The sequence below is a fragment of the Ascaphus truei genome, chromosome 10 (genome assembly GCF_040206685.1).
Source record: "Ascaphus truei isolate aAscTru1 chromosome 10, aAscTru1.hap1, whole genome shotgun sequence".
Taxonomy (NCBI): Eukaryota; Metazoa; Chordata; class Amphibia; order Anura; family Ascaphidae; genus Ascaphus; species Ascaphus truei.
This window is the reverse complement of record NC_134492.1, coordinates 32,452,695-32,469,311: the sequence shown is the minus strand read 5'-3', so window position 1 is coordinate 32,469,311 and position 16,617 is coordinate 32,452,695. Positions and strand designations below refer to the sequence as shown.

Genomic DNA, 16,617 nt, shown 5'->3' with positions numbered 1-16,617 from the left:
TGTGTGCACCAGAGCCTCTCCCTGGGGACCATAACAGGTGTGTGTCGTCGTCCCACTCACCTCCTCCTGATGCTCGATAGTGTGCATCGTAGACAGTACATTCAAAGACACACTCAGACACTCATTTGAATCAGCACCAATCTGAACCCCAGACCGAGGCTATAGTTGTGAATGAAACTCCTGCACACCCGCTGTACATTTCACAAAAGTAACAGCTTCTCCTGGTGCTGCTTCTTTTGTGAAACCCTTCCAGGGTCCCGCAAGAAGCTGAGCTAAAGACACACCACTGACTTGTGGATATTTGGGCAAATTCTATCACGTACATATATATTTTTGGGCTGCTTTAAGTGCTTTAGTGAGCTTGTGAGGTCCCCTTTTTCAAATGTAATATTGCCCACAACTATTTTATATCAATTATATATGTTTTTAATACAATTTAATCATGACCATAATTTTGGGAACTTCTTTTAGCATTTATAACATGTAACTTCAAGTTTGAGGATAATGAATATTGGGACCTTGACCGCAGTTGCTTCTTACCTACATCTGTTGATCTGTTATTTGTATTATTTGCTATTTATATGGTTGTCACATGTATTACTGCTGTGAAGCACAATGTACATTACTGGCGCTATATAAATAAAGGCATACATACAGATACCTGTGAACGTGTGAAAAACCAGCGGTGCTGTTAGTGCAATACCATTGTCTTGTTCCTATAAACATACATATCAGTAAGGGCACTAGTACTTACAGTACCGTAGTAGGTTTTGCAATTCTTTGTGTGACATAATACAGTGTTTGATCTACATCCCCACTCAGGTTTCCTGAATTGGTGCTACTGAATATACAGTATATTCCGGGAAATAACACAGATAGTACACATACAGTACAATTTGATATACAGTATAACCATAGAAACATAACACACAAAGGTTACTGTATGTGACATTTTGAAGAACATTTTGTCAAATGTGGAACATTAAGCGTAGGTCTGCATTGCAGTTTCTTCTTTAAATAACCACCAAATACTGAGAAATATAATGTCTTTGAAGAAGGAAAAAAAAAATCTAATTGGAATTTAAAAGCCTGACAAAATGTATTCCATCAGGCTCATCAAATACATTAAGTATTTTCCTATATTTCATACCAGCTAGAAATAATGACACCTGCAATTCCGAAAAGCTGTTTCGCATACTTCACTCACAGTAAGTGGATAGATAACTTGTTCTTACTTTGAAAAGTACAATACAAATTTCATCAGTTTAATCTCAATCTTAGGAACAGGATCACAGCCTTTTCTATAGTATTTTGTATTTAAGCTACTTTTTGAAAATAATCCTGACATGTTTCTAAGAGCTAAATATTGACAAGCATGCTTTGGCAAGCAAGATCAAGCTTGTTGAATTAATGTAACTTAAATCTCTACATTGACACTTTTGACCTAAACTAGAAGTGGTTATATTACTAAATTTACTTTTGCCTTTGTAGAAGATTTTGCCTGTTTAATGTCGGGATTTCTAACCGTTAGGAATAGCTGTAACTATACACCATGCAGTCACTCGATTTCCAAAAAAAAAAAAATAGATCAAGAAAGAAGACACAAATTGGGCTTTTTAGCACCAAACTTTGCGGTGGAATCACTAACGTATGAAACAATAAATTAACTAATAACATATGTTAACAATCACCTGAAATGAATGCTAAAAACAAATGTTAACAGCTCTGGCCCTATTTTATATCATTACAAGAAAATTGTCAGTTTACTTTTCTTAATTCCTGACAAAAGAAGTCAAGTTTTGATTCGATTAAAAAAAAATGATTGTAGCAAAAGGCTTATTAGCTAAATTACTTGTGTTAATTGTAATTGTTATCAGAACATCGATATACCTTCGCTACATTGATGATATATTTGTAATGTAATGTAGTATCCCAATGGCTAGCAATAAGTCAAATGATTGCTTATGCTGTACATTCTATTTAGTCTTTCTAAAAAGTAGCAGTGCACATTAGTTGTTATTTTACTCTCCCCTCGAAATAAGTGTTCCTCCACAGGGATTCCCTGAGTGTGGCAGAAAGTCATACTCAATTTTGTTTGTAATTATTGTTTGATGCGGCCATGTTCACAAACACCTTGATGAACAGGCCCTATACCTCTTCTATTTTCAGTTTAAAAAAAATAAAAGACAAGGCAGCCCATCTCAAAGAAAGCTATTTCACAACTGACATATACTGGTTCTGTAATTTATAGAACATCATTCCTTTCGCAATTTTGTGAAATGGATGGAACTTGTATTTATTTTTTTTAACACTAAGAAAAGGAAATAAAATGAGGGATTGAGAGGCAGAATTTCCTATCCTATTGTAATATGTGTTTCGCTTAACTACTTCCTCACTATTCCTGTTGGCATTCTTTAAACACAGGCCTATGCAAAAAGAGCATGTGCCCTGGCAGAACAGAGCAGGGTAGATGCCAAGTACAGTACCTTGATACATTTGACTCTCCAATAAAACCATACAGGCATACTCTGGTTTAAGGACACTCACTTTAAGTACACTCGCGAGTAAGGACATATCGCCCATGCATGTGCCTGTCAACATGTCCTGAACATCAATACCGGCTCCCTACCTGTACCGAAGCTGTGCGCAAGCGGGGAGACTGTAGAGCCTGTTACAGATGCGTTATTTACATCAGTTATGCACATATGACGTTTGCAGTACAGTACATGCATCGATAAGTGGAAAAAAGGCAGTGCTTCACTTTAAGTAAATGTTCGCTTTATATACATGCTCCGTTCCCATTGCGTACGTTAATGTGGGGTATGCCTGTATAAATATTTGTCATGCCTGCTTTAGGGCTTTATTAACTAAATGGCACTTGCTGCAGCACAGGGACTAATTCTTATTTGCCTCCATGTGTCCTATTTCCATTTCAGCTTTGTAAAAAAAAATAAGCTTGCTATGTTACATTTGCTTTGTAGTGCATGATCTCTTTGGCACGTAAGGGGTTATATCAACAATGAATGTATCAACTGTTAAGGAATACCGTTCAAACCGCAGAATAAGTATTTTATTTCTAGCTGTGGAACAGTATAAGGCTATCGTTCTGCATCATCGATGTACTGTACATAACATCACATTACTGTTAAACAATTTCTTTAAATTAAACATTTCTTAATTACACTTAAATTCAGTTTTGTAATATGTGCCGGAAGATGTCCCCTGGTAGTTATACCAAACTAGTATACATTATGCTGCAATGATCTAAAAATATTTCCAGTTTCCCTAGGGCATTACTCGATAACCCTGTGCTAACTCTACACTTGCAGATAAAGTAACAGTATGAGACTTTCTGCACGTTTTTCATTTCATTGATTTAGGCAGTGGGGTAATCTTTATCAGTTTAAAGGAACAATTTGTTCTGTGAAATTGCAATACCCAAGGACAGTAGTTTCATTGCAGGTAGCACAATCTGGCTGTGGTTTTTTTTTTTTTTTTTTTAAGCAAAACATTGTCCTTTAGTATTTCCTACACATATCTAAAAAAATAAAATCACACTGAACTTATTATTTTAAAGTCTATCTGCAAAATTGTAATGAAAAAGTAAAGTTATACAGTACTTATGTAACAAGTGCTCTCCCTATCCCTCATCCGCTATTTTAATGTCTACAGTAGTTATTAGCTGAACATTCTTATTATTTCCATTCACTAAGAAACTGTCATTTTTGATACTGATTGAGGTTTCTGAATAAAGCACTTTTATTACAAGTTGCCAATTTGTATTGAAAAATCTTACAATCTACATTTCCATCAAAAGAGTTATGGTACCTCATCCTCTTAGAACAAATCTCTACAGAAGAAAGTAGAAAGTTGAAGACTTATTTTCCTTTGGTGAGGTAAAACTGTATTTCTGCATTGTACAGGTGATTTAACTGATGATTTCAGTGGAGTATATGATGAATAGGGTAATTGCTGTGACGGGAATATTACTAGGGAATTTTTTATACAGTGTTCAATTTTCTTTAATATTACTTTAACTGGGTATCAACCACATCCCAGTCATCACATGGATTTACAAAGTATTCCAGAAAGATGTTTCTTAGATCACGTCTTTCTTTTTCTAGGTATTTTCTCTATGTCAATGTACCATCTTTCTCTGTGTATATTGGCTCCTCTCCGTCTCCACCTGCGTTGTTTCTCTCTTACACACACCATTTGAATGCCGGCCCTTGTTTTATCACCTCAGTATTATCATTCAAAGGACAACATTTTCTGAGGCCTTTAGAGAATGATAAGTTCATAATTAAGACTGGCTGTGCACAGCCCACATTGAATGTTGGATACGTTAGGTCTATGGACTGCTCGTTTAATCATGGGAGGTAGTTTATTTTTCATCTGATAATCCTGGGTCTATCCATGGAAAGAGGATGAGGTGTTGAACCTAGTTATTTACCCTTCATATTTCTCCCCTTCCCTCTCTTTCTCTGTTTCATTCCCAAGCCTCCTACTGCTACCAGAAGCCACCACTTACACCCCACACCCTTTAACTAAATGTTGCATCATGTTGCATCATGTTGCCCTAGCAACCTGATATTCCTCACTCATCAGCATCCCAGCAGCATCAGGTTGCCATAACAACCTGACATTCAGGCAGTCCTCACCCCTTGTCAAAATGTACATGTTATAAGTATACAATCAATCCCTCTCTCTACCACCAGCTGCTTTAATTAATTGAAGGTTTGTGTTTTAACTAGTGGGAACAGGTAATAGATGAAAGCTGGGGAATTTCCATCTCTGTATTAAACTTAAAACATGAGAACGAAAGAAGGATTACAATAAAAATCAAAAGTAGTCTCCATTGTATTTTTAGTATATTAGTTGCAAAAAAAAATGTAAGAAAGGATAGATGCCTTTTTCAGAATACAATGGAAAAACACATGGTGGATAATGAGAACGCATATTATTTGTCTCGGTATGTACAAAAAAAGAGACTCCAGCAATGAGAACTAACAACATCATTAACTGACATTTACTTATCTAATTAGCTTAATTGCGGAAACTGATAGACATTTTGATCAAGCCAGTTAAATAGATGTGATCTATTTAGGCTGTATGCTTCTGCTACAGTGCCACATGGGAGATGGCAAAACAATGTAAATTCAAGTTAATAGAAGTACAGTAAACACCGGATCACCCTCATATATCACTTTTTGGAGCGTTGTGACTGTTCATTTTTATTCATTTTTATTCGGAATGCAAAGAAGTGAAGATTTTACTTGAATCTTTCCAAGTAACCCAATTACATTGATAATTTGACTTATTGTCTCCATCACCGTAAGCTGTGTAACCATGACGGTGGCTGCCCCAGCTCTGGTGGCTTATTGCTGTTGGGGGTCCGATCCGGAAGCATGGACCACCTGCAGCGATGTCGTGGCAACACTATCTCCAGAGCGGTGACTTTTTGCATTTTCAGCCGTCGCTCTGGAGACAGTGAGTCCTGCTAAATCTGTCTTTTTGCATGTTAACGCTATGGTAACAGTGTTACCTTTTAATTATTTTCTATTGTCTAAACCAGGGGTGGCCAACTCTAGTTCTCAAGGGGCACCCACAGGTCAGGCTTTAAGGATATCCCTGCTTCAGCACAGGTGGCTAAATCAGTGGATTAGTCTAAGACTGAGCCACTGATTTAGCCACCTGTGCTGACCCAGGGATATCCTTAAAACCAGACCTGTGGATGGCCCTTGAGGACTGAAGTTGGCCACTTCTGGTCTAAACGCAATAGACATACAGTATACACCTAATTGCCTTCTGCTGCGGAGATAACCATGAAGGAACTCTAAGGGCCTTATTCTGCTTTGAGAGATTACATGATTGTGATGTCACTGCTAACGCAAACAGAAGAGGAGGAGTCTCCTCTTCCATTCCTCTTTTGTTTAAACCGCGTTCACATGATCTCCTCTAGCAAACGAGCATAAAGCCCAAGATGTACAGTAGCTACTAATGTACGTCAAGGGCCCTCTGGCATACCAGACACTATTATGCGGTAGCTATGTCAAGGTGTACCCAAATTGTTATTATTTCTCAATTCTATCTGACCACTGTAAATATAGGGGTATTTTGAGAGGACGCTGGGTGTCTGCCCTTACATCCCACTGAGTAAGAAGAGAGACAACAGAGTCACACGGACGGCGATATTGATGTGAAAACCACTTACACATGGCCGTGTGGGTGAAACATTGACTTACTTTGATTCACTCTGCCACTCATCTCCCCCCTCTCCCCTCCCCCTTTCTCTTCCTCTTTTCCCTCTCCCCTGCATCTCACTTCACTGTGATTCAGTGTGTATAGGCATATGATTATTAGAGGTATACAAATATTTATTGTACTTATCATTTCTCCTTGCGCTCAATGAATTCTAAGAAAATTGACTGTAAATATGCAATTGATATGCATTTTATTCTTGCATATAATGCAAATAACGGTTAATACTTTAACAAAAAGTCTACTAAATATTTTTGGAATTGCCACAAACTTAAGGCAAATAGGGTCATACTGATCTTGTATAATTAATCATTTTACATAACCAATTGCCTTTTTCATTTTGTTAATCCTGATCATATTTGTTATAACAAGGAGTGTTCCTATGATTCCCTTGCCCATTTGCATGCTTAATTCATTCCTACTTCAACCATCACCGTAATTTAATCTTTGTGATATGAATTTATGCCTTGTGTGTTTTTACCTTCTTTATTCCCCTTCTGTGGAAGATTATTTTATTTGACCAGGATAAAGAAAAGGGCAAATTGTGATTTAGAACTTGTTTCCACAGTCACACCCACATTCTTTATTATCAACAAGATTTGTCCAAAGCAAGATTAAGTTGTCAAGACTGGAGAGTCTACAATATCTTCAAGGTTGTCTGGGTACATATTAAAGCTTAAAAAAAAAAAAAGGACCAGCTACACAAAAACCAGTTGAGTGTAAATCCACACAATCATATCTTCTTCCACTAGTCCTTATTGTAATATAAAGGCAGCCTTCAATAACCACCCTGAGGCCCCTTGCAATATATTGCAGACCCACCTTAAAGTAAAGCAGCAACTGTCTACTACAGGGGAGCGCAAACTTTTTTTCCCTGCGCCCCCCTGCCGGCAGTTCCCCTCTCTCTCTCCCCCTCCCCCCCTGACGTCCCATGACCCTGCTGCATCATTTGACGACGCGTCAAAGTACTGGTAAGTACTATATCACAGCTGTTCCCAATTTGTGTGCGATATGGTAACAGGCTCAAAAAAGTTATTAGGCAAGTGCTTCCAATAGCACTCAGATGCCCGTGGGAGTATAGAGCAGCGACCCCGACGACTGTTTCGCGGAGGTGCTTCTATAAGGGATGTGATTAATGGTAAGTCGTTCTTTATCATTTAAGTGCGCTGAAAGGGAGCTCGACGGAGCGGCCTTCAATAGACACGTTTGGGGGCAGAGCCGTGATGACTTAACGGCTAAAATCTAAAGCCCCATGCTGCTGCGTGATTGGTTAAACAGTGAGCCAATCATCAAGCAGCAGTGTCTGACAAGCAATGTTGAAAGCGCAACACAGACAAATGGGTGGTCATAATTAGAATTGACACATTAAAATTGGAGTCTTCCACAGATATATTGAGCGGAAAAAAAAGGTGAGATGCTGGAGAACAGATGTAACACCAATATATAAAGCTCAAAATGCACTAGAGACCATTGTAAGTAAAGAGGAATAATTAAAATCGTGAAAGCTACAAATGGATGTTAAAAAAACCATATTACGGAAAAGGGGTGAAAAGGAAGCCCTCATTTAGACCTTTAGGAGACATGGTCTGTAGGTCATAGATCCACCCACACTCCCTCTGCAGGAGGATTATGTCCAAATCGCTGTCTTTAACCAATCCTGAGATGGTCTATTCCAAAGGATTTTAGGACTTGCATATTGTCCTCATGTGCATCATTATGTGCCTTGCTATAGGTGTTTCCAGATGATTACGACTGGACCCCACATATTCCAAGATCCGACGTCTTAATTGACGACGGGTCTATCCCACATATTTTTTGTAACAATTACCCAAGGCAATATTGATTACCCCAGTAGTTGTGCAGTTAATAAAGGTCCTGATGGTATATTCTTTATAATTATTCCAGTTATGGAATTTTTTGACAGCAACATAAAGGTGCAAGCCTTACACTTCCCATATTTGAATGATCCATTCGGTATGTTCATCAGCCGCGTTTTAGAAACAGGTGTAGTGTAGTGACTGTGGACAAGCAAGTCTTTGATATTACTCGCCCTTCTGCTTACTAATGTTGGTCTGGGTTTGAGTACCGGACACAAGTCCTCATCAGCAAGCAGAAGATGCCAATGTCTCTGAATAATTCTAGATATCTGAGGACACCGACTATTAAAATTGCCAACGAAGCTAATAATTTTAGATTGTTTGGAGCTCTGTTTGTTAGATCATAACAGATCCTGTCTGTGAGTTTGTATTGCTCGATTAAAAGCCCGCTTAATGCATTCAGAGCTGTATCCCCTTTCCAAGAAGCGTGCTTTAAGCTCCGAAGACTATTGTTCGAAGACCTCCACTGTGGTACAGTTCCTTCGTAACCGCAGGATGGTGTGTGGTGAATAATAAGAGGCTATTTGTAGCCGCCTCTTTCCTCAACATTTTTGTTAATAATTTACCATCTATATCTCTGTAGATGGTAATGTCCAGGAAGTTGATGGAGTCTTTCTGAATTTCGCTAGTAAGCTTGAGGTTCAGTATTACAATTAAGGACCTGGATGAATTCCTGCAAGGCCATCCTTGGGCCATGCCAATAGATGAGTATATCATCTATATAACTACTGTAAAAGTTGATATACTGTGTGTACTCATCCATGTCATCAGCAAATACCACTGTTTTCTCCCACTAGCCGAGGTATAAGTTTGGGTAAGTAGGGACACATACAGTGCCCATCGCAGTCCCCTGCAGCTGGTGGAAGATTTTACTATTAAAAAGAAAATATTTCCTGGTTAGAACAAAGTCAAGCAATGACAACAAAAACAGATTATTTTTCAAGAAGTTAGTGCCCCTTGAGTCTAAATAATATTTAATTGCTCTCATCTCTGCCTGGTGTGGGATGCTCGTGTATAAGGATTCGACATCCAGCCCAACAAGCAATGTATCCTTGTCTATTAAAATGCCATCCAATCTACAGAGGACATCCTTAGTGTCTTGTAGGAAGTGGGTAGAGTGATGACAAAAGTCAAGTTCCCTATCCCTGATACGTTCGTTCGTCCAGGGGGTGGGACAAAACCTTAATGTACCTTTGGTAGGTAATAGAAAGTGGCAATGCGTGGTGTTTTGTCTAAAATACCTTTCTGCTCTTGTTCTGTAATTACTGTCTCGTTTCTACTGTCCTGTGGTATATTTAAAAGTTATTTCCTAAAAGTTAGTATAGGATTGGATGGTAAGATTCTGTAACACTTCTCATCCGATAGTAGATAGAGACATTCTTTTACATAACCATCCCATTTCAAGATGACAATATTCCCCCCTTTATCGGAGGGCTTGATAATTATGTTGTCATTGTTTTTCAATTCATCCAGGGCAGTTTTTTCCCGGCGTATACAGTATGGTTATTACTTGTTCAGCATAGAGATACATTTTCCAAATCCTTAGTGACCAAGATGACAAAAACCTCGATGTTAGCACAAAGTTCAAAAGGTGGTGTAAAGGTAGACGGTGGTCTCAGTTTTGTAAACAGTGCAGGCATAAGACTCCTGTCACCATCTACAATTAATGCAATTGCATCTTTGAGATGTAGGTAATCTGCTGCTTCCAATGTATCAAAGGGAGTGTTCTTAAACACAAGCCGTAACTTTTTGGTATATAGTTTATGTAACAACAGTTTTATAGCGAATAGATGGGTGTCTTTGGTCCAATGAAAACAATTAGAATTGGCTGGTGGGTGAAAACGAGAGGCCCTTTGTCAGAACTTGTTCTTGTTCTGATGTAAGGATTAGGTCCGACAGGTTAATGACACGTAGGTCACAATTGGTCATGGGGTCTGTTTTGTTATTTCTTTTTTGAGGATTTCTTCCCCTTGTTATTCCCGAAACCCCATACTTCCCTGTCTCTTAAACCCTCTCTTCCTCCCCACCTCCTCATCTGCCTCTTGTTGGGGTGGGTAGACCACACACCCCTGATCCTAAAAAAGAAGAAGAAGCTGAGATGAGTCTTGTATTTAGTTGACTCTCAGGGACTTATCGCCATCGCCCTCGCTCTCTGATTGCTTCCACTCAGTTGAAGAGCCTTCATATTGCCTAATCTGAGGTGCTTTGGGATTGGTTGAATCAAAAGATTCTGCCCTCCATAAAATTCCTCGAGTCATGTGCAAAATTTCTTTGCTTACGGTCTTTTAGCTCTTTTGTGAATGCCACAATATTCTCTTTTAACTTTAATTCATATGAGTCAAAATTCTCGTGTGTATTCCATTTTGAGATGACTAGCAAGTGAGTTTCAAGTCCTACTGTAAATTAACTTTTGACAATTTTTATTTTTCATAGCCAATGAGAAGTTGATTCAATTTTGTTGAGCAACCTAGAAGTGTGCTCTCCCAGGCTTTGATAAATTGAGTATCAGTAATCTGGTGGGATGGTGCCAGGTTAAGCTTTAGCCCCCTCGGTACTAGATGATGTTGTATATAAGTCTCTAGACTTAATATTTCCCACCAGATTTTAGTTTGTGATATATAAGTGTAGCCCCGGTCTATTTTTAGCCTCAGCGACCCCCCTTGTAGTGTGCTGAGCGATCGCGGGTGCCACCGAAGGCAGCGACGGACCCGCTGGCACGGCAAGAAGGTGGGGGCCGGAGCAGGGAGCGCTCCGAGTCCCCGGAGCCTCGGCGGCGCACCCGGCTAGCGGGGGCCGCCATTACCGCTGCGCGCGTATGCGCAGTGATCGCGCATGCGCAGAGAGAACACAGGAGTTGCGGTGGCCATTAGGGACTTGCGCATGCGCAGGAGAAGCGCGCACGTGGCCCAAAATGCTTTAGAGGCCTCTGCGGGACTACAACTGCCATGAGGCTTAGGACCAAGCACCCCAGGTGTCCCCAAGTGGCCAATGAGAGGCCAGGATTCTCTAGAGCAGGGATAGATACATTTCGCGGGCTTTGGAGAAAGTTAGTTGGAGCTGGGAGTAGGTGGGTGTAGGGAGCAAGTGGCTCCTACACCAGGTAAGGTATTCCCCAGGTCCCAGGCTGGCCCCAATCCCCACCAGGGTAGTGGGTAGGTACTGAGGGACGGCCCGTAGGTTAGGGACCCTGCCCTTAGGTGTGGGTGAGTATGCAAGCTTGTCAGTGTCACGGCTGTCAGTGCTGTGTGCTCTGACAAGTAGGCACAGTGTGTGTGTGCAGCACGGTTGCTGCGGGTACCCGGTTGAGTGCAGTGCGGTTGCTGCAGGTACCAGGTTGAGTGCAGTGGGGTTGCTGCAGGTGTTAGGGAGAAGCTAGTGAGAGGGGCTCCGGGAGGTGAAGGGAGAGGTAGTGTGAGTGCAGGGGGTCAGGGACCCGCCTGCATAGGACAGTTCTTCCCCGCAGACCCATAGGAGTATTCCCTGAAGTCACTGTAGGTTGCTGTGCTGCAGGGATGCCCTATAGGATAGGAACACCATTCACCTTACTGTGTAGACAGCTTGGGACAAAGGTACAGAGTGCGGTTGTGGCGAGTCGTTTGGGACCAGACGACTGGACATCGAGACCCGGAGGCAGACCGCTGATTCGTCTGACCCTTTGCGAAGTTGTTGCCGGTCACCGCCGTGACCGGAAGGTATTATAACATCAAGTGCACCAACACCGGCTGAGCCACTAAGGTTATATGGCGTTATAGTATAAGGTTACATGTTATGCGTTGAGTGCTATAATATAGATCTTCTGGAGCCACAGGTTGTGTACAGTGACCAGTAGTCTCTTTGGGAGCGTCAGAAAAAGGGCTACACTATATATACATAAGTTTTATCAATACACCTGAAAAAGTTCTTTATAGCAGGTTGGCTCACTGCTGACAACGGTGGAAAATACATTAGTGGCTTCGTTTTCCACGTACACACTGAAACATTGATACAATGAATATGCGGTTCTCTCATTAAGCGTTAACACTGTGTACTGTATATTTACTTATTTTGGCTACATTAATTCACTATTGGTATTGGCAACATTTTTTAAATTGAATGACATTACACGACCCACTGGCAGCAAAAGGGTTAATGGGGTGTCTGTAAGTAGTGATTTTACTAACACATGGCAATGTCTGTTAACCCTTTAACTGCCCCATGACGTAGGTACCTCTTCATGAGGTCTAGCCCGCTAGTGGCCCCATCACTTGTTAGCTTCAACATCGACTTTCTAGGGGAGACAACGTTCAATATTCCAGAATGTGATCTCTTCCATTCACGTCATCAATGACCTTGTGACCATGGGATCACTCTGGGGAGCAGTCACATGACGGTGAAGTGCCGGAGGGGTGCCACAGTCCCTCTGGCACTCATTGGGTTAATGTGTTTCTGTGATGTTTGACTATGTTTACACATACATGCTTTACAGAATATTGTATGGGAATCCTTTCAAAGTTAGGGCAGTAGTCCAATCGCCTCATTTAGGTGAACAGATCTAAAGTTCATGTTGAGCCAATAATGTTTGTGAGTTACAGCATCGAAGATTATTTTCTGCCCAAAAAACATGTTCATGAATATCCTAAACACATTCACTGGCCAGTTTGAAGGCTCTGCTTATTACTTTGTTTCATTAAACTGCTGTGTTATCGGGTAATTGTTTAAACATAATGCCACTGTACTATCAAAAGGGAAGGTGAATTAATGGCATTTGCAAATGTCAGGGATTATCGTAACACTTTTATTACAGTTTATAAAAATTGATCCAGGGCATTCTATTACAATTATTTCCACCAAAATTGGTTATCTGAATAAATTGTTAATTATCTGGCTATGACAGCAGCGGAATGCTTCTAATGAGTTGTTTGATTCGTGCAGTTTATGGAAGCCACCTAAAGGTAAAAGCTAGAAAGAGCACATTGGCTATATACTGTATAATATAAAGCTTTATTTTAATCTCAGTCCATTGTATATTATTATTATTATTATTATCACGTATTTATAACGCGCCAACATATTTTCCGTAGCACTGTACAATAAGGACGAAAAAACAATAAGTAACAAACATAAACATACATTGTTACAGTATCTAAGTAGGGTCCTGCCCCAATGAGTTTACAATCTATAAGGAAGGGTAAGTGGAAGTATAAGGTAGAGGGTATATAAGGAAGGTTGGTGTGTTTCTAATAGCTGCTTGTTAATTGCAGGAGTTGACGTTAGGGAAGAAGTAAGTGGGATAAGGCAGAGGTAGAGCTGTGAGAGCAGGATAGTGTGTGAAGATGGAAATGCTTCAATTTGCATCTGAAATATTTTACCCGACCCAATAATCGAGCAGCAGTAACAGCAGCGAACGGCAGTAAACTGCGACACTCTTTGGCGCGACTCGGGTGTTATGTCCCAGAGATTATTTGGTAGCAATGAAACAGTTTCTTCTTTATTGACCATATGGTAAGTTACATTACAGGGCTGCTGTCGTGCTTGGCAATTCCTATTGGAGCTATTTTACAAATGCTTGGTTTGATTTTAAAATACATTGTTATCTTGAAGACAATATTGGGGTAACTTCCATCTATATATTAAATGTTGAAATTTTTCTGTTTCTATCAATTCTGTCTTAGAAATCCACATGTCTAAAATAAAAAAAACTCACTCTATGCAGCATTCTTCCGCCATTCCCTCTATTAAATCTTTCTGGCTCAGATTGTGTAAGCCATCAGTGACAAAAGCACTTACAAAACTTTATTTTTTTTTAAAATAATTTTCCGCTCTCTCTGTGTATTAAGAATTGTTAACTTTGTTTAATTATGTTAAATGCTATCAGTGTGTGCAGTCAGACTTACTGTACTGTACTCGGTGCAACAAAATACCTAGTGAAATCCCCAGTATTTATTTGCAACCTGCGACTTTCCCGCGGATCCCTAACCGCCCATAGTCAAAGATATTCACACACTGAACTGCAATGACATAAATAACCGCACAATAACTATGCCGGCTGACCGCGCCGGCTCATCAGAGGACGAGGCACGGGCAACAAAGTATTCACGCGGCAGTCATCTCGCACTTTCTCACAGTTACGGTGTCAGTAAGTCTAGCTACATCTGTAGGTATCTCCAAGGCAAGCATGCCTTTCCTGTTATGTGCTTTTATTTTTGTTGCAATTATTTAGAATTCTCTGTATTCTTTTTAGTTTGTAAATCCCTGTATACATTGTTGCCACTGTATAAATAAAATTACTATATATATTTATATATATATATACAAACACACGCACACACATGATAAAAAAAACTGTTTAGGGCCAAGGCAAACATGATCATTTATTGTAAGTAATTAACGCTCCTCAATAATATTTAGCCTAATTTTCCTTGTTTGCTTAAAAAATTTACATTAGCCCCTGGGGTAATAAACATAATTTATTTAAAGAGGGATGGCGAATAGTTTAGAACAGTTGTTTAATTTTTAATAGTTTGGTGATTTGCTTTAATCCTGCTTTATGTTGCTTGGGTCATACAGTAACCTCCAACTTGACCTACAGTATTTGGCCGGTTTTGACACCTGTAAAACCAGGTCTACCTATGACACAGAAAGTTTGTGCATGGTAAACTGCATAGGTTATGGGACTTCCATAAGGATTGTTTGGACCCTAGTAGAGGAACAACAGTGGTACCTACTGTATTTCACACCCACAACATGTTGCAGGGTCTGTTGTGTAAGTTTTACGATGAGGTGAAAAAAAAAAAAGAACCGTCTCTTTGGTTGAACAAAAACTAGAAATGATAGTGATTGTGTGATTCAACCACATTCACAACATTGGTGATTTTTGGCCATTCAGAATCCTCAAAGAAGTTGCAGTAATTAGAAAAGTAGCAAACAAATCTGCAGCTTCAACAATGTTACCGACGAACTAAATTCATCTGGAAATGGTTGGAATGTGCATGTTTTTGGAAACGTCGATATATTTCGTGTTTTTTGCAGTAACAGTTTTTTTTGGGGGAAATGGACCATCTTGGATTGTTACACATTTACCGCATGACCGTATAGATATCAGTGGCTGATCTGGAGTCGGGTGTAGAGGGGAAGTATTATAAATTTGCTACTATGATAAGCATATGGTACTCACAATCCTGCTTACAGTATATTATGATTGTTTTATATCAGTAGCACACCTCACACTTGTGTTCACAAGATGTATTTTTTACTTAATCTGATACTATCATCACAATGGTGAAACAATATATTTATCCAAACACTGATTTTGATCACTACCTTGTATTTTGTTGTTGTTGTTTAGATTGATGCAATTAGGGAATTAAGCTGCATCTAAAATATTACGATAGTGCCAGATTGCATGGGCAGTTTTCCAAACACTGCTACTGTATGCTGATGCATCTTAAGCCTGGTCTTGATCCTCCCGAGAGCAGACTGCTACTTGCACTGAATGTAATACATATTTACTACATATTTTATTATAACAGACAAATTTCCACTACAGTCTTTGAGCATGCATTTGTGAGGAACACCTACATTTATAGTATAACAGATGTATATATTGTATTAGTCTCATTGTTATTAAAATATATACAGTACCTGCAGTAGATTAAAATGAGCCAGAGTGTGAACTTGACTCTTCTTTCTGTTCTCAGGGAATGCTATCAGGCCCATTACTCTGCGGGCAGTGTCTGCAATAGCTCGTGCTATTCCAGGATTTCCCATCCTAGCTACTGGCGGAATTGATTCAGCAGAGAGTGGGTTGCAGTTTCTTCACTGCGGTGCTTCTGTATTACAGGTATGTTTGGGTAAACAAACTATTGTTGCTTTGGCAGTATACTTGATATATATATGATAGTATACTTACAAAGGCAATAAGTGCTACTCCATATTAAAAGAACAACATTTTGTCTTGTCACCTTTTAATCAATCCATTTCTGCTCTTTATTTATGTATGTATATCTTTATTTATGTAGCGCCCAGAGTGTTCTCAGCACTTTACAAAGACAATACAGTACAGTGAATTATAATAGAATACGTGCAACAAAGTCAGACAATAGGGAAGGAAATCCCTGCCCCCGAGAGCTTACAATCTAAGTGGTAGATTGTAATATCTTTATAGGATTCTTACTCTTGTAAGATGATGTACAATGTATTTGTTGCTGTTTGCAGACTGCTAACCTACTAAAGTTTGCCTTGCCTCTATCAGCAAGAGGGGTTAAAAGGGCAAAACCCCAAAAATTAAATTACTGCCCCTTGTAGATGACCGAAATGCATACTTTATAAACTACTTAATTTTATTTCTGAAACAAAATTATATGCGCTATATAAATATGTATATATGTCTATTGGACAGCAAAGAAAAGACTTCCTCTGAAATAATTCTATATTCTATAATAATTTCTATATACTTCTGCAAACATTTTTTTAAATGGTCAGACTCACTGTAAGCAGAATG

The 16,617-nt window shown here is 39.5% G+C and overlaps 1 protein-coding gene across 1 annotated transcript in view; it reads left to right on the top strand.

Annotated features, from left to right (window-relative positions):
* DPYD (dihydropyrimidine dehydrogenase) overlaps positions 1-16,617 on the top strand; it is a 755,572-nt gene that overhangs the window by 614,941 nt on the left and 124,014 nt on the right. The window contains 1 exon segment of the mRNA XM_075616482.1: positions 15,815-15,957. Within this exon segment, the coding sequence (XP_075472597.1) occupies positions 15,815-15,957 (143 nt within the window).